At 37.8% G+C, this 24,471-nt stretch overlaps 3 protein-coding genes across 3 annotated transcripts; 1 reads left to right on the top strand and 2 right to left on the bottom strand.

Annotated features, from left to right (window-relative positions):
- The first annotated feature begins 816 nt into the window (after nucleotides 1-816).
- LOC126369997 (ER membrane protein complex subunit 2-like) lies at nucleotides 817-11,755 on the top strand. The gene is made up of 7 exons (XM_050014617.1): nucleotides 817-1,110; nucleotides 1,315-1,440; nucleotides 2,230-2,380; nucleotides 7,540-7,683; nucleotides 7,816-7,972; nucleotides 8,149-8,244; nucleotides 9,419-11,755. Exons 1-7 carry the CDS (start codon nucleotides 1,080-1,082, stop codon nucleotides 9,590-9,592), a joined length of 879 nt encoding a protein of 292 aa, XP_049870574.1. The 5' UTR covers nucleotides 817-1,079; the 3' UTR covers nucleotides 9,593-11,755.
- A 1,088-nt stretch (nucleotides 11,756-12,843) lies between these two features.
- Nucleotides 12,844-21,361, bottom strand: LOC126369973 (tRNA (guanine(10)-N2)-methyltransferase homolog). Its single transcript, XM_050014585.1, has 9 exons — nucleotides 21,179-21,361; nucleotides 20,716-21,102; nucleotides 20,052-20,186; nucleotides 19,134-19,323; nucleotides 18,298-18,371; nucleotides 17,398-17,536; nucleotides 16,338-16,536; nucleotides 14,669-14,836; nucleotides 12,844-12,985 (listed from the first exon to the last, which is right to left on the bottom strand). The coding sequence occupies exons 1-9, from the start codon at nucleotides 21,233-21,235 to the stop codon at nucleotides 12,874-12,876; spliced, it is 1,461 nt and encodes a 486-aa protein (XP_049870542.1). The 5' UTR covers nucleotides 21,236-21,361; the 3' UTR covers nucleotides 12,844-12,873.
- Nucleotides 21,362-21,691: 330 nt separating this feature from the next.
- On the bottom strand, nucleotides 21,692-24,452 carry LOC126369998 (esterase AGAP003155). Its single transcript, XM_050014618.1, has 4 exons — nucleotides 24,057-24,452; nucleotides 23,555-23,752; nucleotides 22,835-22,975; nucleotides 21,692-21,930 (listed from the first exon to the last, which is right to left on the bottom strand). The coding sequence occupies exons 1-4, from the start codon at nucleotides 24,286-24,288 to the stop codon at nucleotides 21,758-21,760; spliced, it is 744 nt and encodes a 247-aa protein (XP_049870575.1). The 5' UTR covers nucleotides 24,289-24,452; the 3' UTR covers nucleotides 21,692-21,757.
- Nucleotides 24,453-24,471: the final 19 nt, after the last annotated feature.

Genomic DNA, 24,471 nt, shown 5'->3' with positions numbered 1-24,471 from the left:
AGCCTGGCACTTAAATAAAAGGAAATTGAGTTGTTGACAGTGTTGCCGATCTGTGGGGAATTCCCCAAACTGCGGGGAAAGCAAAGCTGATTGGGGAATGTGTGGGGAGAGCTTCAATTCGGGGAAAATGCGGGGATTTTAAGTATGAACACAAATACGCGATATTTAACATCAAATTTCTGCTAGTCTTGATTGATTTCCCTGATAGCCTTTTATTCCGTAAGTTGAACTTCTCAGAATTCGACTTGAACGTGAATGATACTGCCGATATTTACTGGAGCAAAGTATTTAAATTAAAATACGTAATAAGTCTACTGCTTGTATTACCGTTCTCTAACGCATCTGTAGAGCGCAAGTTTAGTGTTTTAAAAATCTAAAGACAGAAAATAGAAACAAACTTAACACTGACACAGTGGTAGCTTTGATGGCTACTCGAGAGGGAATAAAGAAAGAAGGGGGCAGTTTAATACTTAATCCGAGTTCTAAAATGTTGCACAAAAAAGTTTGGCGCGAAAAAAACGTGTAGTTTTTTTTTTTAATTTTTGTCATGTTTTAATAAATAAAAAATAAACTTAAAAGAACGGCCGCCCAGAAAATGCATTTCTGACTGGTTGATTCAATAAACAATGTAACTTTGGATGCATGTATTTGTATTTGCCGATGGTATTTGCTCTTCAACGTAACGAAAAATATAATTAGAAAATATAGATATTAAAAAGAACTTTACAGTGAATGTGACACTAGTGATATCTGACATACGTCAGAAATGCATTCTCACAGAGACCGAACTTTACCTAGGTACATTTTTGGTTGTTTTATTTCTGTGGGGAATATGTGGGGAATTATCATTTTTCTTTCCCCAAACGTGGGGAATTTCGACAATGCGTTTGGGGATTTTAGCAAATTACTGTCGGCAACACTGGTTGTTGATTACTTGACTTTTGCTTGCTGATATTCTGATTTTTTTATTAAATTAAAATTAATCAGTCGATCGAAAGAAAAATTACTATCTAGAAAATTATTTAAGTTCAAATCAGAAACAAACTATCCAAGGGCACTAAACTTATTAATCCTATAAAATGTCTTATAGCGATAGTACGAGCCGCAGTGGTAAGTTGGAATATTCCTTTTTTGTTTAATGTCAATTAAATCTATAGTGTATTGTTATCAATTCCACATAATATTTATGTTACCCAAGTCCATAAAAAAGCATTCTGCTCTGGTTTATTAAAATAGTCCAGTATTTGTATATAGGTTAAGTTACATGTAAAAGTGTTTTAGTCTGTTATAACCTATTTTTTTTAATGTTTACAGAAGCAAGAGAATTACTCCGCAAATGGAGAGAAAGCAACGAGAGAAGAAGTGAGGAAGTTATCGACTTATGGTCCTCGGAATTGGGGGAATATTATTTTGTGAATGTAAATGCTTTTGGCAATGATAGTGAGTACATTTAGATCATTTTCTGTTTAAGTTTTATACATATTTATTTATACTTATATAATAATACCTAGAGATATAAATATATACATTTTATTGTTGTAATTGTGAATGCCTTGTGAACCTGTTATTGGGTCACGTTTATAAAATTAACTTAAGATGTGAATTTTATAACTACAATATGTGTACTGTTGGTATAACTATTAAATAAATAAAAAGTACTGCTTATAAACATAGCTCGCTGGAATATGTGTGTATGTATACTGTACTCATCTGCCTACCCGTTTGGGGTTACATGTGTGATGCTATATAATGTGTGTGTGTGTGTGTGTGTGTGTAAAGAAACTTCATAAAGAGATGAAGATATTAACAATAGAATACTCAAACATATCTGAAAAAATGTATTGTATTGTAAGTTCAAAAATGAAACAGTTTCACATACAAATAAGAGCATTGTGCTCTGAGTATTTATTCATTTATTAGGCACATCAACAGTACAGACACACAACAGTTAATGTAACTTCCTTATAGGCGAATGCTAGTGCTTGCACCAATTACAGACGTGCACAACTTGTGTTATTAACATGCATGTAGAATTTGGAATAGGTAGTTAAAAGACAAAAAGGAATAACAAAAGGAGTTAAAAGTTAGTACAAAAAAAAGTAGATAGTAGATACAAAAAAATGTTTTTTTTTATTAGTATTAAGAACATATCCTGACCTGGCATCACTATTTAAAAGATTACATTTAAATAAACAATAAAACCTGTTCTGTCTTTTCTATTGTTTTCAGAATATGTGCTGTTGGAACAGGTGATATTCGCGGCTCTGGATTGTCACCAATATTCCATTGCGGACTTCTGCATCAATATACTAAACGATGAGTTCCCTGACAGTTTGCGCGTGCGCCGGTACCGCGCCGCGCGCCTCGAGGCTGAAGAGAAGTAGGTTTAGTGCTGGACGACTTATATTTTACTATTCTTATTTTGTATTAAAAACGTTACATATGTACATACAAGGATACTTCATGATGACTTCCCAAATCTACAAATAGTCTCATAAAAAAAAATAGGTAGTCAAATCTTAAGACCTATAAGTAGTTATTTATATAAGTTACTAGTTATTACCTGCGACTTCATTGGTGTGAAACCACATATTGAAACCTCACTATTAAAATTATACAGAGAAATGTTATACATATACAGGTGATACGTTTCAGTCAGCTAGGTAACGCTGCGTCAGCAGATGGCGTTACTTCTGCAGTTTTCGTATTTTTTTCCATTTATTCGTTTAGTGTTGAGTTCTGACCCAGTGAAATGTTAGGTGGCGAAATCTTACATACATTATCTTTAAGTTAAGCTACAATTTTGAAGTATTTACTGCAGATATCATATTGAAACATTGCATCAAAAGTTGGTGTCATTTCAATTTGTGTACAAACACGAAGCTGTCACACACACATGCGAACTAGGTTAGCTATTAAAAGAGATGCATAATTTGAAGTCTACTTCTAACTTCTAAATGGCGCATTTGGTAAAGCAGTCGCCGCCATTCTTAAGTTTCACGGTTCAAACCCAAGTGCATGTTTTAATTGTTTTTACTTTTTGTATTTTTTTTTACAATTGAATTTGGCGAACCCGTCTATTTGTTACGGAATTTCCAAAAAGTATCACTTTTACCAATAATATTATAATTATACAATAATGTACTTTGCACTAAAGTACCTTCCGTAATTTCCGTATTTTTTATTTTGTAAAATTCTAACAGGCATTAATCGCATCAGTGAACATGCGGCTAACTAAAAAACTACTGAACGGATTTTCATACGGTTTTCACCAATGAGTAGAGTGATTCATGGGCGTGCTTTAGGGTATATAATTTATACAAGTATTTTTTTTATAAAAAATGGTTCAAAAAATGATGATGAATGTCAAACATAATTATCGTTACAAATATAGCCGACTTGGAGCTTTCGGCGAAAACACTGCCTGAGCCCATTAAGATATAACAAAACAACGTATGGTTGAATTGTTCCTTTTTTGTAGGTCTACCGAAAAGTCCACAATATGTCATAATAATTATATTGTGTATAAAGAATTGTGTATATGTATTGTATGATTTTACAAATAACGATCACAGTACAGTAATAATAAGGTAGATTTTTCCTAAATTGCGTCGGTTCAAACTTTGTCGCATCGCGTTTGAAAGATGTAATAGCGCTTCAGGACGTCCCGCAAGCACGGCGCTGATGTCGCAGTATCCGCATATAATTATTATGACTTGTCATTTAGTTCCAATAAAATCCGCGGGACTTCATTCGTATGTCAGTGACAGCTGGTGATAGCATGCGGGACACTTAGCAGCTAATCGAATTCTTTGTTGTTTTCGCGCCCAGTCCAGACGACTTGCAGCGCATTTCTGGACTTATATTTACGCGTGGTGTTTATTGTTAGGTTAGTTAGTTCAGGTTAGGACGTCTTTTTATAACGAGGACGTTAAAAAAAGACGAGGCTGGGACGTATTGAAGTAGTATTTCCATATATACGCGGCCTGAAATGGGCTGTTTCAGGGACCTGAACTGGTTGCTGTCGAACTTATTATCACGTTTTCTTGATTAAAATTCATAAATAAGTCAAATAGAAAAAAGATTTTCGTTAGTTTTGGATCTGTTATGACGTCTGTGATGTTTGTTTATTACTCAGAACAATAACTAAAGCATAGAAGGAAGGCTAAAATAAGAATTCAGAAACTATAAACCGGCTCTCTTCTAGCTTACGACACAAACTATGAGTGAGAAAAGGACAAATGATTCGCTCTTTGCTTCATTTTTTCCAAGGTTGTCACAACATGAAATGTCATTTGGACCTATTGGACTCATTTTAACTCGGCCAAATACATAGTAACATACATAAGAAGATTTTACTTATATTTACCGAACTATTTGACACGGTCGCGTTAACTTTGTTTACGAGTGTCTTGTGTTCAGATTGTTTTAAGTGATAATTTAATGATATTTTTCCAAATAAATGGAAAGAAACTTTTATTTATATCAAATAATTGAGTGTCTCGACTCTGTGACATTATGTCTTGTGTGGTATGGGGCTGCAGCTCACATTCAGGAAGAAAAGAAAATAGCCAACAACTTCTGTCGTTTTATCGGTAAGTTTTTTGTAATTTTCTAGTGAAATGTGAACTGCTGAACAATTTTAGGAAAGTAATATGTTTTGCTGAATAGATTTGTAGCATAAAATATTTGAGATATCCATTATATTATACGTTTCATCGATGAATACGGAATTGATTTGAGGTTATGTTGATTGTCCATAGTGATGTACTAAAATTATCGATACTTTTAATTTTTAGATTTCCTGTAGACGATAACAAAGAGAAAGAATGGATAATTCACATTAATAGACGAAATTGGATTCCAAATAAGTACAGCCGTATTTGCTCAAAACATTTTACTGCGGATTCATTTATGTGTGTTCCTAATTCGAAGTGGAGACGTCTTCGAGACGATGCTATTCCTACATTGAACATTATAGATCAGACAGATGAAACGGTAATTACGGCCGAGCACCACACACCCGAAGTCTCGACGGCAAAAGGGACAAAATTGTGGGTCCGCGTTAAATTCCCATATTTCGCCAGTTTTTGGCTAGCGGCCCACTCGGCAGTCGGCCCTGCGGTTCGAGTAGTACGGGGCAGGTGCGTTGCTGCAAACCTGCAAGCGCAGGTCGCGTCCCACAATAAAGCACGCTCCCTCTCCTAGGGTATGAGCGTGAGCCCATCGGGCCTCTTACCGTCTGTGCGGCTTAGACCCGGCGGTTCCAATTTGCACGGCACGTCGATCAACACCAGTGCACGGCGGATGACATCATAAATAAATTCGAATATTACAAAATACTTACCGATGAAACGATAACAGTTGGCTATTTTCTTTCCTTCCTGAATGTGAGCTGCAGCTCCAAACTAATATAAACCAGACAATGGTGCTAATTCCTGTAAATACCATCTTATTTTATTTTAAGTTATATCTGTCATTTTCTTATCCGCCGAAAAGGAAAAGGACGGGTAATCGACAAGCATAAAATTTATGGAACACACGTCAATTTTAAGGACAAATCTAAAACAACCGTCTAAAAATTCTACATCAGTCAATAACCCGACACAGGTAAGTAGACAGCACGTCAAACGGATTGCATACCAGCGACATACCTTTTTGATTCGCCCGGGTTATTCATTCATTCTTCCTAAAATTAAGAGCTGTGAATCATCCGTCCCTTTCCTTTTCGACGGATATGAAAATGACGGATATAACTTAAAATAAAATTAGGCGGTGTCTGCAGGAATCGGGGCCAATATAATCCAAAAATGGTTAGATACTTACCTATCAGAGACAGAGTCTCCTTTCATCAAGAAGAAGATAATTGCGTCCTACAAAAAGAAATCTTGTAAAAAAAATTATCGACATTAATTGTAAGTAAATTTAATTTTATCGACATATTACTAAAGTGAAACCCAACACTAGGCATTGAAAAACTTGTGACAACCTACGAAATTACGAAACAATTTTTGTATATGCGTCTTTGTCTAACATTACGCCGGTTCCGTAAGATAAAGTAGAGCAGAATTATAGAGTTCTGTTGCTATTTTAGCCTTCCTTCTATGCTTTAGTTATTGTTCTGAGGTTTATTATACATAAGAATTTCAAAATTTATCTTATTTTTTTCCCAAAGGGCAAGGCAAAGAGAACTATGCCTATACAGCCATGTCTTGTGTTTTTTTTCTTGATGATGATTAATGAAATGATGAAACCTAAGCCCCCACCCTCGGAGCAGACTCCTACTCCGAACCCCAAACGAAGTAAGCGGCTTGTTGGCGCAAAGCGAAAATAGATAGGTACACTTTGTTTATTGAATATTCCGATTTAATAATACTATCGGGAATGTTTTCCGACTAACTTAATGTGATCATTAACCACAAAACACCACTTCGTATTGATTATTTAGATTATTCAACGAAGAAATCAACCTTCCCGTTCCCGTTTCCACCAAAAAGTCCGCGGCAAAGAGAATATAAATAAATCTGTATGTTGGATGGAAAAACAATTAATTAAAAATGATTACCTACTATTTAGGCCGGCAAATGCAACAACTTTTTTTTTGATTTGGTAAGGCAAAGGGAACTATGCCCATACAGCCATTTCATTTTATGTATTGATTTTTTATGATAATATATGTCCTCTTTTAAAACACGGTACTTACCCATTATTTAAAAATGTTTAAATAATATGCGTTAAAACAGAAATATTTTTCCAATTTCCTTTTCTCAGATTGTAGTATTTTTAGTTTTTTATTTAAGTTTCTTATATTTATTCTCTTCATACAAAATCTCTTTATAAATTGTCACTGACATTCTATTACACTTGTCAAGTAGTCAAAGCCTTTAGAGAAAAAAAAAACTATCACGCACACAAACTAACATTGACACCTCTACACGCTCAGCAAATACACTGTAATCTGCACCACTACAAATGTAGAATTGATCAAAATTGAGGGTCTGAAATATGGTACTTCTCGTATTCGGACCCTAAATTTTTGTTAGTTTGCGAAAATAATACACCAAAATATTACTATTTATCGGTTTTATAAGAATATTCCTCTATCCGTTTTCCTGTAGCACTGCATCAACTTTTGTATGGAAAACGAATCACCTTAATGACATTGTAACGAATACTGAAGGGGATGATTCAGCTCATTATTTAAAGTTAATATCAAGTTAATATCATTGCAAAAGTATGGAATTAAAAATAATTTTAAAAAATCATGAATTTTGGGATGGAACCTTTCCTTTGATATATGAAGATGGTATGAAGTATGTACAGGTAGCCATACAAGTACGTCCTAAAAGGATACGTGGGTACTCACTAAGGCGGGATTTTGCGAAGAGGGTGAAGGGGGGTGACAAAGTTTGTATGAAACTTCTGAGATGTTTGATTTTGTGAGTCAGTTAGAGACCATACAATTTTTTATATATATAGATTAGTATATTGTTGTGAGTAATAAAATGTGTCTGTCTGTATTCTTCATACCTCCCTCAGATATGACGAAGCCCTGGAGATTCTGGACAGCATAATCAAGGCGGACGAGACGAACGCGCCGGCGCGCAAGCGGCGCATTGCTATCGCCAAGGCACTAGGACTCATCCCTGAAGCAATCAAAGAGCTTGTTGATTACTTGAAGAAGTAAGTTGACTGTAGTTTTGTTAGTAGACCGTATTGATGGAAAATATTGACAAATGGCGAGGAAATGTCCTAGGTACTGGAGCATAGAAATGCTCCAGTGAAGTCTAAAACATACCTTTTATCGCTTATTAGGTTCATGTCAGACGTGGAAGCATGGCAGGAGCTGTGCGAGCTGTACATCGGCGTAGGGGAATACGCACGTGCCGCCTTCTGCGCCGAGGAGCTGATCCTGCACCAGCCCCACAACCATCTCATGCATCAGCGGTTGGCTGATATACGGTACACTATGGTATGTATGTAGTTATATATGGTACGCTGTAGCATGTGTGTAGTTATATATGGTATGCTGTGGTATGAGTGTAGTTAGACTTGGCATACAAATAAGTCCCGAACCTAAATGATAAACTGTGAGCGCGCTTGTATAGTTCACAATACTAATAAGCATTAATTGTCAACTTCTGTCAGGGCGGAGTGGAGAATATGGAACTGGCCAAGTCATACTACAGTCAGGCGCTGAAACTGAATCCTGACAACATGAGGGCTCTTCTTGGACTGTTTTTGGTAAGTTGCCCACCACACCTATGTCAATAGACGGCGCCATCTTTAGAGTAAAAATAGAACTTCACCAACGCCCTCTAGTCTTGTTGGGCTGAATAACCAAAAACGCTGCACACACGCACTTGTTAGCATGATAATACCTTAAAAATCTGTAAGAGGGCGCCTCACTAGAATTAAACCCATTTTCATAAGCAAGGTCCTTTGTCTACGCAATTATTCCCAAATTCCAAGTATCAATATCAACATTCAACCTATCTCATAAACAATACTATGGAGTGTGGTCCGCCTGTGGTCTCGTGATCTTTTGGCATTTGGTCTGCTCACAGTAGAGCGTGTATCTCCCAACTTCCGTGTGCGAAGCGCCTCGTCGGTTGCGCCGAGTGCGATGGCACTCCCTTTTTCTCGCTCTAGCAAATGACGGTTCTGAGTGACCGAAAGAGATAGGAGAAAGTGCGATGCAATGGGCCCAAATGTAGTTCAACCTTAAACGATTTATAAGAGCGTTCCCTGAGAAGCAAGAATAATTTATCCCCAACAAGTTATAACATAATATGACATGATTTGTTTGAATTCACTGTGTTTCACGGCGCAGAACCCCCACGCCACGTCTAATACGGTTTAGCTTTACGATAGCGTGTTTTTCATGGAAGTGTGTGCATGTAGGTTTCATGGAAGTCATGAAGGTACTATAATCATTTTACAATCCGTACATACACAAATAAAGTCATAAACCTAGTTACGTCCGTAAACCATTTGGACAAGTAATCAAAGACAACTTGCAACCACTGATACGACATCCTAATATGGATATGACGAGCTTTATAGTGACAAGGGATCATCCACGAGATACTAAGCGTCAAGTGACAGATGTCAAAATGACAGTACATGCAGTAAAGCCCGCCTTGGCTAGGCAGTATGCTCTTACGATCTTAGCCTGCCTTTAAGCGGTTATTACGTTGCCATGTCTATCGGGCTGGATGCGTCAAGGTCACGGGTTCGCCGATCAGATCATGTAGTCTGCAAATCGGGGCGTAACCATGGTAACCACGATCTCGAGCTAGTGTAATAGCCTCGATTTTCCCAATATCGATGTGACCTTGAAGCATTTATCCCTGTGGACAGGGTGATGTAATAACCGCTTTAAAGAAAAGAAAAATTAAAGCCCGCCATCGCACAGGTGACGACGAACCTGCTGAGCCACTACAAGTCGTCGGGCAACAGCGCCAAGCGCAAGGAGGCGTGGAAGCTGTGTCAGCGCGCGCAGGCCGCGTGCGTGGCCGGCGCCAACGCCGCGCCCGCCTCCGCGCTCTCGCTCTCACACGCCATGCTGGCGCTCGCCATCACCGACTAGCGCCGCTACCCACCACTCGTTATATGAAGGATATTACATCTATCCAACATTCGTCAATCATGACTTTTTATTCAAACAAAATGTTTAAACGTCGTCGGCAATAACTTTGTCTATGGGTGATCATAGTTTACCGTAGTAAAACTACGATCAGCACACGACCTCACAAATAACGATCACACTGCAATAATAATAAGGTCGATTTTTCTAAACTTCGTCGGCAATAATTTTGTCTATGGGGGATCGTTGTATTTCCGCGGTAAAACCACGATCAGCATAGAAACCTACAAATAACGATCACAGTGCATTACTAATACGGTCGATTTTAGTTTGAATAAAAAGTCGTGATTGACGAAAAATTAGTGGATAGATGTACTTTACGTCGTCATATAATAGACCTATAAGCCTAGCACGCTAACGGCGCGAGTAGAGCGAGTAAATGTAAAAGCGCGAGTTGTCAAATTTGACAGACAAGTTAAGATTCCTCGATCACGCATCGAACTGCTCGCGACTTGAATATAAAAAATGTGTCACACAAATTATGTCAATCTTCTCATTCCTTATGAAAATAGGTGTCTGTTTTTCTATTTCTTGTCACTTCTATAAGCAATATACAATACTAAGAAATTTTCGCGCTTACATAGCCTGCTAGGCCTCCTGAGGTATACAAGCTATTAAAGTTACGCTACCGTTATCATACCGGTATAAAATGACGGTACCGTTTTTCGGGCCAATAGGAAATTTTTATTTCATTAATTTTATTTATTTTCAGAGATCTAACAGCTTCATTTACAAATGAATACAAAGGTAGTTAACGGAATGCCAATCGGTACGGTAATTTCATACCGGTATGATAATGGTACCGCAACTTTACACGTGCTTTTACGTAAATAACCAATAAGGGCGGTTGCCCTTTGGATCAGAGGGGTTAAAAAGGCTACATCGAAGCAATTCATCTAACAGGCCTTGAAAGCAGTAAAGATATGATAAAACATATTGATAATGTTACGCTACCGTTATCATACCGGTATAAAATTGTACCGATTGGTCTAAATTAAATAAATTAAAATTGTGTTGGTGTCTGCAGAATTGAGCACGATTGTTTATGATATGTGTATTATATTATATAAGTAAATATTAGGTAATCTTTTTCTTACTGTATAATTATGGTAATGAGGAAATTCCAGGCTACGTTTTCCAAAAAATATATAGTAGGCGCTGTACCGATTTGCCTTTGTGTAAGCTGTTCATGGATAACAGGCATAAGCATCTTTTATGTTTGTTTTTACCGACTTCAAAAAAGGAGGAGGTTCTCAATTCGACCGTATATTTTTTTTATGTTTGTTCGGGCATAACTTCGTCGTATATGAACCGATTTTGATATTTTTTTTTTTGGGTATAAATGATGACCCTTGTTATTACACCCAGGCACAACACATCTTCCAATTTTATTCTGATTAAAATAAAGTGAAGCAATATAGGTAGCGAGATAATTGTATACTTATCTGATCCATATATCAAGCAACTATACATTTTATTTTTGAATAATTATGAAGCCGTTGGTCCCGGCTATTAGCCGTAAAAACACCTCCGCCAACGTATGCTCCATACCCCCTCCGGTTGATTGAGGGGAGGCCTGTGCCCAGCAGTGGGACGTATATAGGCTGTTTATGTTATGTATGTGGGATTTTGGGTTTGCTCAATTAAACAGTCAAGTACGGTTCAAACACTTATTTTTATTTTAACCTCCGCGTATTACACCACCATCGTTTTCCGTCCGCCATCCGCTCTCCCCTCTCCTTCCCTTCTCACTCCTATCACTCTGACTCATTCACACTCCTTCACTCAATCTATCGTTTCTCTATGCATCCCTTCTATACTCTATACCTTCTGTACTACTCATGTTACTCGTCTACTTCTCACACAATCATCTCAACTCACCTGTCACTCACTCAGCCACACGCCTACATGTATGTATGTATGTACCACAAGCAATGAGAAAATAGGTAATACGTTAAATCTGAACAGCGCCCTCTATATTATTTTTTTGGGGAACGTAGCCTGGATAGTCCCTCATCGTATTTATAGGGATTATGAACGTTACGTTAGAACATTGTTAGACTTGGTTTATGGACTATTTATTTGAATAAATTATGTTACCAATAATATAGTGCTTTTATTGTTTTTAACATCGTAAACGTAGGGTGGTATTAATAAATCTGAATACCTATGAAACATTCTAATCTCATATTCTAACATCGCGGGTTTTTTACCCTATATTTAGACAGCTATGGGCATGTTGCCCATTTGTGGGTATTTTGCCCCATAAGTATTCATGTAACTATGATACATTCTAATCCCATATTCTAACATCGTGGGTTTTTTACCCTATATTTAGACAGCTATGGGCATGTTGCCCATTTGTGGGTATTTTGCCCCATAAGTATTCATGTAACTATGACACATTTCAGTTTTGGAATGTGATTCAGAATTCAGATAATTCGTGACCGTACATGATTATGTATGGTTCACGACAATCTTAGCTGAGACTGCCCTCAAGACCATGCTCAAGTCCCGGTTTTTATATGAGAACTGTCACATTGACATGATATTGAGGGCAGTCTCGAAGCTGAGATTAGTTTATTAATACCACTCGTAGAGGTTTATACCCACGGTTGGCTAGTATTAATGCCGTTGAGTAGTAAACATAATTATGCAATGGTATTTCTAAGACATCGATAGCCGTCATCAATAGAAGCTGTCAAACGACGTACCTCATCATCATCACCAGCCCATCAACGTCCCCACTGCTGGGGCACGGGCCTTCCCTATGTATGGATAGGGAAATCGGGCCTTAAACCACCACGCGGGCCCACTGCGGATTGGTGGTTATTAACGACTGCTAATGCAGCCGGGACCAACGGCTTAACGTGCCTTCCGAAGCACGGAGGAGCTCGAGATGAAAACTTTTTTTTGTGGTCACCCATCCTACGACCAGCCTTTGCGAAAGTTGCTTAACTTCAACAATCGCAGACCGAGCGCGTTTACCCCTGCGCCACCGAGCTCCTCAACGACGTACCTATTGTTACTTAATTCATAAATAAAATTCGAAAATAAAATCGAAACGTAAAATGATTTTGATTTTTGGTTATCTTAGACTGGCTTCTATTTCTAGAGTAATATTTTATAATTTATTTTTGACCCAGTCAAATACACTATTCGTTGACGTTGGTTAAAGAAAAAACATCGAGGTCCCTTATATATAAATTTATTCTTATCCAATATTACGTGACGTCACCTCGCGCGGCTCTCCAATAGGGGTTGGTAGCCAACTCTAACGCTTGCTTCTCCTTGCGTTCCCGTCGCGATACCTCGCCTACTGAAAAGTATTTCTCTCTGTAAACAATAACAATATATCATCAGTAAATATGTTGTCGTCTTTCGAATCTGTTACTAATACTACGTTAAGCTTTTTGTTAAAAAAAAAAAAATTCAAAAATATTTATTTTTCAAAATTGGCTTACAAAGTTAGCGCTTTTTGAACGTCAAACATAATTAAATTACATAATGGCCCCGATTCCTGCAGACATCTCTTAATTTTACTTTAAGTTATACCTGTCATTTTCTTATCCGCCGAAAAGGAAAGGGACGGATGATTGACAGCTCTTAATTTTAGGAAGAATGAGTAAATAAATGAATAACCCGGGCGAATTTTTAAACGGTTGTTTTAGATTTGTGCTTAAAATTGACGTGTGTTCCATAAATTTTATGCTTGTCGATTACCCGTCCCTTTCCTTTTCGGCGGATAAGAAAATGACAGATATAACCTAAAATAAAATTAGATGGTATTTACAGGAATTAGCACCATTATGTAACTAGCTGTAAAACTACTACCACATCGGAATCTGTAACGCTGAGGGAAAGACGTGGCCAGAAAACCTCCCAGCACAGGGCCCTAGTCCTACTGTTTCATGTTTTCCTTTCTTTTCTTTTAATCCAGTTTGTATTACATAATTTATAGACTTAAATACAATGGTATTCCAATTACAGTCGGTGGAAGGAAAGTGAAACATAAAGAGTTTATGTGACTTTATCACAGAAACAGTGTTCTATGAGCTCCCTGACAGAATGTTACTAACTAAATATGGACTAGTTTACGAAATAAATATATTTGAATTTTTAAATATTCCGCCCTCCGTGGTCCAGTGGATGGGCGTTGAGCGTGGAGATTCGGTAACCTGAAGATTTGACAGGACCCATTTGCAGAAGCGACTGCCTGTCTGACCTTCCAACCCGCGAAGGCAACACCAGCCGACTACAAGTTAGGTCGCACACCTCCGAAAATGCATTTCTCGGGTATGTGGGTTCCTCAAGACGTTATAAAGAAATTCGACATACATTGATTGAGACCTGCGACCTCAAAGTGAGAGGCAAGCGTTCTACCAACTGGGCTACCACGGTTCTGTTGTTATCTATCTCACATATGAAATAAAGTACGTAGTAAGTATTAGTTAAGTTTAAAAGATGTGTTGCTGTTGCAGTTTCCTGTCATTTCTTCTCCTCAGCTAAAACACCTTGCGAAATGGCGTAAATTCAAAATGTTACATTGACCTTCAACAAGTTTATCCATAATAGGCTAGTTTCCAATTAGTCAAATCAGTTACTTTTTACTAAACGTCAAAACACGAAATGACTATGGAATTTGTATGAAAAAGCACACTGTCACGTCATCGAAAAAGTGATAAAATGTCGGACTTATTATTACGTTTTTCTTGATTAAAATTCACAAATAAGTTAAATAGAATAAAGAAAATGATTTTCGTTAGTTTTAAATCTGACTTTATTTAGTAATCAATCAGAATTTCATAATTTATCTTGATCCTAGTACGGTCACGAGCATTAATATGTATACACTTTGGTACCATGTCACATTAACTTTTTTGACTTATTGAACTGTAAGTCTCACTAAATGTCAAATATGTTAGTGCGACAGAGTCCTAAAGTGGGTACATTATATTGCTCATGACTGTACACGACCCAATTACGTTGAATAAATGATTCTGATCTCTGTTAATGTACCTGAAGTTATGCGCGCCTCCGTTACGGTCGACACTCGCGGGCACGTCGTCGTCAATCTTCTCGTACGTCAGCAGCCGCCGAGCTGTCAACTTGGACAACACCTGCTCGGAGTTGGCCACCAGCCGCAAGCACGGGTGAGACGGTAGATCCTCTTCTTTGTACTCTTCTCTGAAAATAATAAGTTTCCATAAACTCCCATAGTGCATACGGGGATAATCGCCGGTTGGTGTCACACCACGTTTAGATTAAATTGTCTTAAGGGGCCTCTACGTGTTGGCACCAAGCACGCGTTCCAAAAGTCCGGGACTCCATAGGCCCGAGATATAGAATAATGTGACACGGTGCTCTCAGTCGGTAGAGCATGAGACTCTTAATCTCAGGGTCGTGGGTTCGAGCCCCACGTTGGGCGCCATTTGTGACACGGTGCTCTGTGTCGGTAGAGTTCGGGGTTCGGTGCGTGAAGTTCCTCACGGTCTCTCCAGGGTGGCAGAATGAAAAAGTCCAGGTGGTAATACGAAAGGTCCGCGTTTATTATCAAACGAGAGGTACACTTCACAGTAACACTAGTGATTCTAATTTAGGAGCAACAAAACAATATTATTTAACACAGTCTCTCACATAAGATTTAGAAAATACGGATAATTAGAAAATTATATCAGAATAGAGTCAACCATTTCCAAGTACATTCAAACACGGAATCTAGCGGGGAGCCGAATCTCGCGCCGTCCAATCAGCGTGCCGGACGCGGACCGCGCGGCCGGCGCGCGTGCGCGTTGCGGTAGCGTCGGTTTAGACGCGACGCGATTGGAGGGTGCGACCTCAGGGGGTGAAGTGTGCGGCGGAGGGGAATTTAAAGATCGGCGAGCTACAATAAGGATTAATACTACGTAAAGAACCGCAAGAGGGAAATCACTGCCCCATTTTTCCTAAAAAAGTAGCATGGAAAATGCTGCACCGACAAGAGCGTGGCTCTTGATGATGAAGATGAAAGAACGGCAACTCTCCGCTCCCCACCAGCGGCTGAGCTAGGTTTACCTCAGCCCGTTTATCGATTCTGACGATATAATTATGACGTTTTATCTATTGGTGCTAATATATGAACCCAAATAAGTCATGTTCTGTCAAAATATGATCAAAATCACGTGGCACGCATTTTAAGGAAAAAAACAAACTTATCGATTTCGACAAAATTTATTGAATCGATCGAAAATTTTATCACGGTGCGCATATTAGCCGTGCTGAACGATGATTTCCAAGATCAAACATCGATTATCAAACTGTCGATAGTTCGGCAACAGTACCTATTATGTAGTGTCTATGTAACAGAGAGATTTTTGTACAGCGGTTATTATACTAGGAAATCCATCCAGCCTGATGCGTCAAGGTCACGGGCTCGCGCATCGAGATCGGGAAAATCTACGCTATTAGACATTCGAGATCGTGGTTACCATGGTTACGCCCACCAACTGGCTCGAGATCGTGGTTACCATGGTTACGCCCACCAACTTGCTCGAAATCGTGGTTACCATGGTTACGTCCACCAACTTGCTCGAGATCGTGGTTACCATGGTTACGCCCCGCCAATTTCCTATTAGACTACACAATCCCTATAGCGCAGACCGTGACCTTGGCGCGTACAGTGGTGGACCGGTTTTGGGGTGACCCTTACCTAACGAGCGGATACCAGCACACGAGCCTCCGCCCCCGCCGCAGGTGTCTCGCCGCGAAGTGCAGCAGGTCGCCGTATATATGCGGCAGGCCATACTCCACCTTGGCAGGGATGTGGTTCGGCAGCTGGTCCTCTGAGAGCGTGTAGTTCTCGCGTTCGATGCCTATCTTCTCCGCTGGCTCTCTGACACCGTACGGGGCTGAGGGAAAATACAAGTATACTGTTCACCTTCCCAGCACGTTATGGGTGCTTATAACGTGTAAAAACTAGCAGCTAAGTTGCATTTACAGGGCCCGCAGAATATCAGCGTCGTGGCTCACGCCGCGACTTATGCCGAGCGAGGTCCTTTTATCCCGGACGCCACCGCAGATGATCGGGCCGTCAGTGGGTTGCATTTATGAATACTGTTTTGGTTTGTTTTGTTTTTTTCTAATATTTTTTAATCTTAGTGTTATTTTTTTATATTATTTTCCGTGAAGTTTCTTTCCTGTGTTTTTAATCTACAGACAGGCAGTGTCTGTGATGTCCGAAAATAATAAATATTTCTTTCTTTCTCTTTCTTTCCTTCTTTCATTTCCGCAGACGATTACCTTTTCCAAAGACATCTTGAATTTGGTTAATGTACGTCCTTCCGAACCAATTTCAACAAATTCGGTGTTCGGTGTTTTTTTAGATTAGTATTTTGTAAGTATCTTATGAAATTATTATAGTATGTCACAATATGACTAAATATGTTGAGAGCTAAAAACATCACTTCCATCTATATACCTACCACATTTATGACAACAAATTTTCATTTCATAATGAAATGGAGTTGGACAGAAGGCAAGATGGAAACCACTGCTCTATTTTTCCCTAAAAAAGCAGCATGGAGAATGCTACACCGACCAGAGCGTGGCTCTTAAATATTTTTTTTTAGCACATTGCAGACATCATGAACAGCCTTCTTCTTTGCGAGTCGATGGCGATCGATACAAAATTTTTGCTGACCAACAATTGGCCACGCGCTTCGTGAAGGTCTTTAATATTATAAAATAATATTGAAAATATTCCAACTCACGATCAGTGATAATAGCGTCGAAGAGGAGCGAGTCCCGCCAGAGGGGACGTGAGAAGTCGCTCACGACCACGTCGAGGTACCGCGCCTGCGAGCCGTACTGTCGCATGTTCCCGCGAATACTCTCCTCCTTCGTACGCACCTATAAGGGGCAAAGAGGGGCACCTATATGAGGCGGCCTCCGTGGTCCAGTGGTTGAGCGTTGGGCTTACGATCCCGAGGCCCCGGGTTCGAATCCCAGTGGGGACATAACACAAAAATCACTTTGTGAACCCTAGTTTAGTTAAGACATTACAGGCTGATCACCTGATTGTCCGAAAGTAAGATGATCTGTGCTTCGGAAGGCACGTTAAGCCGTTGATCACGGTTACTATTTACTGATGTAAGTATGTAGTCATTATATAAGCCATGTCAGGGGCCTTTGGCGGCTCAATCATAACTCTTACATAAAATTAGGTGTCTGCAGGAATCAGGGCCAATTTATACATAAAAAATGGAAAGTTCCACTTGATATTAACTCAGAATAATGAGCTGAATCATCCCCCTCAGTATTTGTTACGATGTCACTTACACCCCGCACAAGTACGTACAGGCAGCCATACAAGTATGTATGGGTGTTAGTGACACCATAACGAATACTGAGGGGGATGGTTTAGACCACGATTCTGAGTTAATATCAAATCAAGTGGAATTTTCCGCCGAAAATTCACGCTTATTGATTTTTTAAATTATTTTCAGTTCTGTACTTTCGCGACGGAAAATTCGACTTGATATTTTACCAGAATTATGGTCCGAATTATCCTTCAAAGTTTTCGTTACGATGTCACTAACAGCCTGTATTGGTGGGTTGGACAAATTGTGAAATGTAAAGCCTCCTTCTACCCGCAATACATACATTGTTACCTTTTGGCCGACGCGCGTGGGCCGCGTCCTAGCGTGTAGCATCATGAAGTCGATGTCCGAGCCCCAAACATAACCTGTGAAAAATCAGTATAATATATTGATGTAGAAATATAGAAAGATGAGACTTCTTAATTCAAAGTAGTGAGAAGAAATGTTTAATTGCTGTGTAGTGTAGCAAAGTTTGCGACCCACAACGTTGTAAAACAGGGTGACGCTTACGTCATTTGTTATTTCACATTTCACAGCTTTTTTACATAAGTTAACTTATAGTGTATAACATTTGTTTTTTTTTTCTTAATAGTACATTATTTTTGACTTAAAATAAAGATCAATCAATAAGAATATTACTCAATAACTCCGGCTTCAATAGACATTCTCTCTTATCTGGTCAAGTTACGAGTAAAACGTAAAAACTTGAGTTGTTTGAACACCTTGAGAAGTGACTAAAATCTGATTATTATTGAATAATGCATGAATGTAATTTTGATTACACTTTAAAAACCTTATATATAGTTTCCACAGATAATATGGTATTCTGCCCCCGCGGCACAGTAATCGGCGACTTCGACCAATAGACGCAGCAAATGCTGTATTCCCAGATAAACGTTAAAGTGATGTTACAATAGAAAAAAATAATATTTATTTGCTTGAAACATGTTAATCAATTAGAATACATTCAAAAGTCTACCGATAAACTAAAGTGTGCAAATGTTACAATTTATAGTAATATCAAAATACTGTATTGGTTGAAGCTTTCGACATAATTCACGCCGCGCGCGATACGGTTGCTATGCCGCGGGGGCTGTAGTAATACAAAGAAAGGAAAGCTGTTGTACCTCCAAAATGTGCGGCGGCGACAAGCAAGGACCCGGAGCCGACGAAGGGGTCGAGCAGCAAGTCCGCGGCGCGCACCTGGGCCTGGTTGGCCATGATGAAAGCCAGCTGCGCGTCCATGCTGGTGTTGCCAATAAACTGACGCTTCTTTAGCGAGTACTGCTGGATCAAGTCACGTTGACCATCTGCCACCTAACGATATATTTTATTTTTTTTTGTTCAACTAACATGCGATCGGTCCCTTGACCATAAGCAGTTATGTTGTTTTGCCAGTGGGATGTTAGGCATGCCTTTCCAGATAATTAAAAATGATCTAATTTTCTAACGTACATAAGCTCACAATTATACCCCGAATGGGGTAGCCAGAGGTACATCCTTCTCAAGATGAACTAAGTACCTACCAAGCTTTCTGTTAGACTTACAACATTTAAATTTAACAATTCAACTAAAAAAACATGTATTTATTAAATTTACTTAAAGAAGAAGTGAAGAGACCTGGCGACGCTTGGTTGACCGAGAGTTGAAAACTCTCAGCATGTCATGGGAGCAAGCTACAGAGGCCGCAAAAGATCGCGAGGAGTGGAAATCTGTTATTCGAGCCCTATATCCGAACATGATTCCATGTCCAAATGAATTAGAAGAAAAAGAAGAAATATACTAAAATTAATTAAGTTATTTGGCTGAATGTAAAACTGTAAAAATAAAATACATAAATAAATATATTTCTTTTTTTTTACTTTTTTAAATTGTTTTTATAAATTGAGTATTAAAGAAGATATAAACAGCAGAAGCTTGAACTGTTAAAATAATTAAATACAATATAATTTTCCTAAATAAGTGAAAAAAAGAAGAGAGTCTTTTGCCCTGCAGTGGGAGTGGAACACAGATGGCTGTTAATCCTAATAATAATTTATCCTTACCCATTTCCCAAAGAAGACATCATGTGGTTGCTCGGGAACATTATTAGGATCCACACCATAAAATTCTACATACAACAGTGTCACATCTGGGTTCTTCAGCTTCACAGGACCCTCTAGAGGTAAATAACTGAAATTCTAAAAAGGGTACTAATATGTTCTTAATTCACATTAAAACACTAAATTTGGTAATCGCATGTTTATTGAGCTGTGTAGCAAAATACAATGAGTCAATCCAAAACTACCCACTACTTAACTAATCTTATTTGTCAATAAGAGAAACAAGTATCTACCCACAATACCTACCACATACCTAAACTTATGTATATGACAGGTACCAATTTTATTAAAAAATTAAGTAAGCCTAAAAATAAGATAATTTTCAAATATGACTTTTGCTCTACTCAACATATTGTTAGGCTATAATGCCAATTCTGGCAGTCACAAACTTATTCATTTGAATTGAGAGTTATAAACATAATGCTAATCTTCTCTAACAATAAGTGCAGGATAGAGATAGTTAGTTTAACAATTTGCAAACTAAATTAAAATTAATTTGGTGTCTGCCAGAATCTACACCAATGTAACTTACATAAATATGACATTTACAAGTAAAAGTGATTAATTCACTAATGTAACAAGAAAGTTATGTGGTTATTAGCCTCACCTCAATTTTCTCAACTTTTTCCTTCATAGTGAAATGCTTACAAAATGTCTCCACAACAATTTTGAAGGACAATCCAGAGTCACAGCATGTCTGTATTAAATCTTTAGGACATATATGTGTATCACTTGCTACGCTGTCAGAATTTTCAGGAATTATCCATTTACTAGAAGTATTCTCCCAAGCTTTCTTCAAGTTTATGTGTAATTGTCTATCCGTCTTAGCCCTAGACCATAGTTCTATACAGTTTTTGAGCAATACAGAGCGTGAAGTAATTTTCTTAACACATTCATCTGATGGAAATTCCACTATCCAATAGGGCTTCTGAATACATGGTTTTTCAATAAATTTTATAGGAATATTGTACATCGATAGGATGCTTTGCATTTCCTGCAAATAAACAAAATTGTTAATAAGTACAAGTTATAAAAAATCTGATGTTTTTAAAAGTTTTGGCAGAACTTACTGCATGACGAAAATCAACATGTTCTTGAGCAAACCACAGCAAATATCGTCGCCACATATTAATAGTTATATAGCAATGAATCTAAGGTTTCATAATTTAATTATTAGGTATAAGGTTTCTCAATCATTAACAAATTAATACGTTATATTAACGTGTTTACAACAGATATAACCTCAAAGTGACGATGACATTAGCAGTTTGAATTGTATAAAATTTGCGCTACTGACTAAACAAAGAAACATGGGTAAATTAAGAATTTTCGTTCAAGATCTCTACATAATAAACTAATAGCGCTTATTTTGTTCAAATAAAACGCACAAAATCCATAAACAATGTTTTACTTCTAGATAGACTAGACCAAAGCAAAATAACACTCAGCCTGGGAACTAACCGTTATTACGTTACATGCGTTAATAAAAAAGTTCTTAACTGTAGTAGTTCCAGATTGTTTAATTTACCATACTTATGCTAGTTTTCACCATGAACAGTAAATTTCAAAGTAAAACGAATAAGGTTTGACAAATAATTTATTTACACATTCAATCACTCGATCAGACACAAGAATTTCTACCGTCTTAGCTACGACTTTCTTTTCTCGCCCTCTACCCGTGTATCCAACAGATCTTGATATCTTTCATGAAGGAAGTCTAGGTATGCCTCTTTTATAGACCCAGAACACGCGACATAATGGCCACCGGAATGTTCAGCTACCACTGGGTTAATAAATAAGTTTATGAGTGACTCACTCATTTCTGAAAAAAAAAAGAACATGTAAAATTAAAAAGTATAGAAACAGTTTCTATTTGTACAATATAGTGATAGAATCTATCTATGATCACAGATTTGAAAGTACTTCGACGATACATTGTTTTAAGTTTACGCGGTTATTATCATAATTAAAGCACATAATAACGGGTTCTTACCGCGTTTAAATGGGGATATGAGACTCCCGATATTTCGACACTGTTGCAAGTGCCATGATCACGGGATGACTGATGAGATTGGAGTGGAGTAGGTAGATCCATAATTTTCTACGGGCAGACATATCTGTCTACCCTCTTTCTCTGCCGCTTGTTTATGTTTTTGATACCGGAATGAAATTTGAAATTATGGATCTACCTACTCCACTCCAATCTCATCAGTCATCCCGTGATCATGGCACTTGCAACAGTGTCGAAATATCGGGAGTCTCATATCCCCATTTAAACGCGGTAAGAACCCGCTATTATGTGCTTTAATTACTTCGACAATAATAAAAAATCTAAAGCCAATTTGCAACAAGCCTTAGAAGTGTGCTACAAATACTAGCTGGACTGAAAAAAGAAGGTCATAGGCTACACAAGTGTTCATATAGCTTAATACCTAATGTAACTGGGACGAATAATAATATAAAAAAACTGTAGGTAAGAAAATGTGTATGAAATTATGTGTAGTTAGAGCTTATAAAGGAAAAACTAAAATATAAGACAAAAAGTATAGGTATTTGTTAGCACACACATTATAAAATTATAATTTTATAAAGCAAGGTTTACAACCTCTAGGATGTATATTTGTTTATCTTATTTAGCTACCCCATTTTACCCTTAATCAAGTTAATAAATAAAATAATCTTTTTTCAGAATGCATGATAAAATAAATCATAACATACATACATACCTTTTGGTATAATAGAATCACTTTCCCCATACACATGCAGTGATGGTAGTGTAATCTCTTCGTCATAAAATCCTTTGTGGACTAAACTCCCAGACCGGAAGCCTGATGCAAATATTGTAAACTTAAATGTATATGGTAAGTCTGGAACAGAAAACACTATACATTATTTTTAAAAATAAAAAAGTCCCTAACTATAACCTATAGTTTTTTTTTAAATTTTTAATAAGGCTTTTTTAACACCCTGGGATCATGCCAGCCTCATAGACCAGATAATTTAGACTAAAAGCTTTACATGATAGTGGCTCTGCCTACCAGCAATTGACATATTTTCAATAAAAAAACTTTTGCTTCATGAGATTTTGTTTACTAGATGTGCATCAACAATGCATCAAATCTGACAAAAGTCTTGCAACTGATTGCAGATAAAAAGAATAAAAAAAAAACACAAACTAGATGGGCATCACGGTTGATAATTAAAATTTTCTTGACAGAAACAACATAAATATTATTGTAATAGCTTACTCTGGTGTTAAATAGATTTTTTTTTGTTTTGTGTTTTTATCTTGCGATCAGTCTCATCGACTATAAACAGATGAGTTGGGTTTATATGGTTAAATAAATACAATTTTAAAAGTCAATATCATCTTTTCAGTTTTCTTCACACTAACGAAATGCCAGAGTAAATAAATAATAATGATTTATACTGCGATGATAACTTACATCCTTTCTGCTGCATGGCTGCTAGAAGCCCTACTAGGCATGCTCCTTGCGAGAAGCCCATGAAGCCATCAAATGGCCCATGCTCTTCCACGGTCTTTTCAATGAGCTTCAGGGTCTCTTCAAATCCCAGTGCTGGGCCCCCTAGACACTTCCCGCTGAATGTGTTGTCTTCAGCGTTAAACCACCAGGATCTGCCATCTACAAAAACATAACTTTATTTGTTGAGGGCTTCATTGTTGAGGGCTTCATAATACAGAACTTATGTTTTTTTTTATGTGAGTTGAACAGAACATGGTCCAACCTAGTGTTGGTGCAGGCCGAAGAGTTCCTTTTATAGGTAGTGTTATTATTTATTTTATGTGTGTTGATCATTGACATTTTGAATTGTAGTTGTAGTATGTACTACCTAAATTCTGTGGTGTAATCTGATTTTTAAGTGGATAATATTAAAGCATATGTGTGTCAAACACCGGGAGCTAACCGTATAATATCACAATCTTACCTTCATCACCTGCGCCTTCTTCATTCATAACTCGATGTGGAGCTGATATAAATACCAATTGCGCGTATTTTGATACCGTTTTGCGGAAAGACCCAATTTTCCCGCGAAAGACTGCGCCATTCTGCCGGTATCCATGGAACGCTAAGATCTTCAACTTAGGGCGACCTGAATCTTTGTTATCTTTATTATTTTCAGGCGCACTTTGGTTAGAATTTGAGTTGCACTCCGACATAATTATATTTCTCTGGATATTCGACGCAAATACACTTATATAAGTGCGGTACACGTTAAGTACACGATACAGAATGATTTCTGAAAGTTTTTAACTGTTTTCTATAACTTTTCTAAGCGTTTTTATGAAAAATTTAAATATCAACAATAACCTCAAAGCCTCAAACTTCATAATATCAAAGAC

The sequence above is a fragment of the Pectinophora gossypiella genome, chromosome 10, assembly GCF_024362695.1.
Source record: "Pectinophora gossypiella chromosome 10, ilPecGoss1.1, whole genome shotgun sequence".
Classification (NCBI taxonomy): Eukaryota; Metazoa; Arthropoda; class Insecta; order Lepidoptera; family Gelechiidae; genus Pectinophora; species Pectinophora gossypiella.
The sequence above is the reverse complement of the archived record's forward strand: the minus strand, read 5'-3'. Positions and strand labels throughout refer to the sequence as shown.

Bases quoted from the DNA above. Each gene is read 5' to 3' on its own strand.
- LOC126369997 (XM_050014617.1), top strand. From the start codon at position 1,080: ATGTCTTATAGCGATAGTACGAGCCGCAGTG. The intron at 7,684-7,815 runs GTAAGTTGACTG...ATCGCTTATTAG, and splicing joins CTTGTTGATTACTTGAAGAA to GTTCATGTCAGACGTGGAAG. The intron at 7,973-8,148 runs GTATGTATGTAG...AACTTCTGTCAG, and splicing joins CTGATATACGGTACACTATG to GGCGGAGTGGAGAATATGGA.
- LOC126369973 (XM_050014585.1), bottom strand. From the start codon at position 21,235: ATGTGGCGACGATATTTGCTGTGGTTTGCTCAAGAACATGTTGATTTT. The intron at 21,103-21,178 runs GTAAGTTCTGCC...GTTTATTTGCAG, and splicing joins ATGTTGATTTTCGTCATGCA to GAAATGCAAAGCATCCTATC. The intron at 18,372-19,133 runs GTACAACAGCTT...GATTTTTCACAG, and splicing joins CGCCGCCGCACATTTTGGAG to GTTATGTTTGGGGCTCGGAC.
- LOC126369998 (XM_050014618.1), bottom strand. From the start codon at position 24,288: ATGTCGGAGTGCAACTCAAATTCTAACCAAAGTGCGCCTGAAAATAAT. The intron at 23,753-24,056 runs GTAAGATTGTGA...ATGTTTTTGTAG, and splicing joins AGAAGGCGCAGGTGATGAAG to ATGGCAGATCCTGGTGGTTT. The intron at 21,931-22,834 runs GTATGTATGTAT...TTTTTTTTTCAG, and splicing joins TGATTCTATTATACCAAAAG to AAATGAGTGAGTCACTCATA.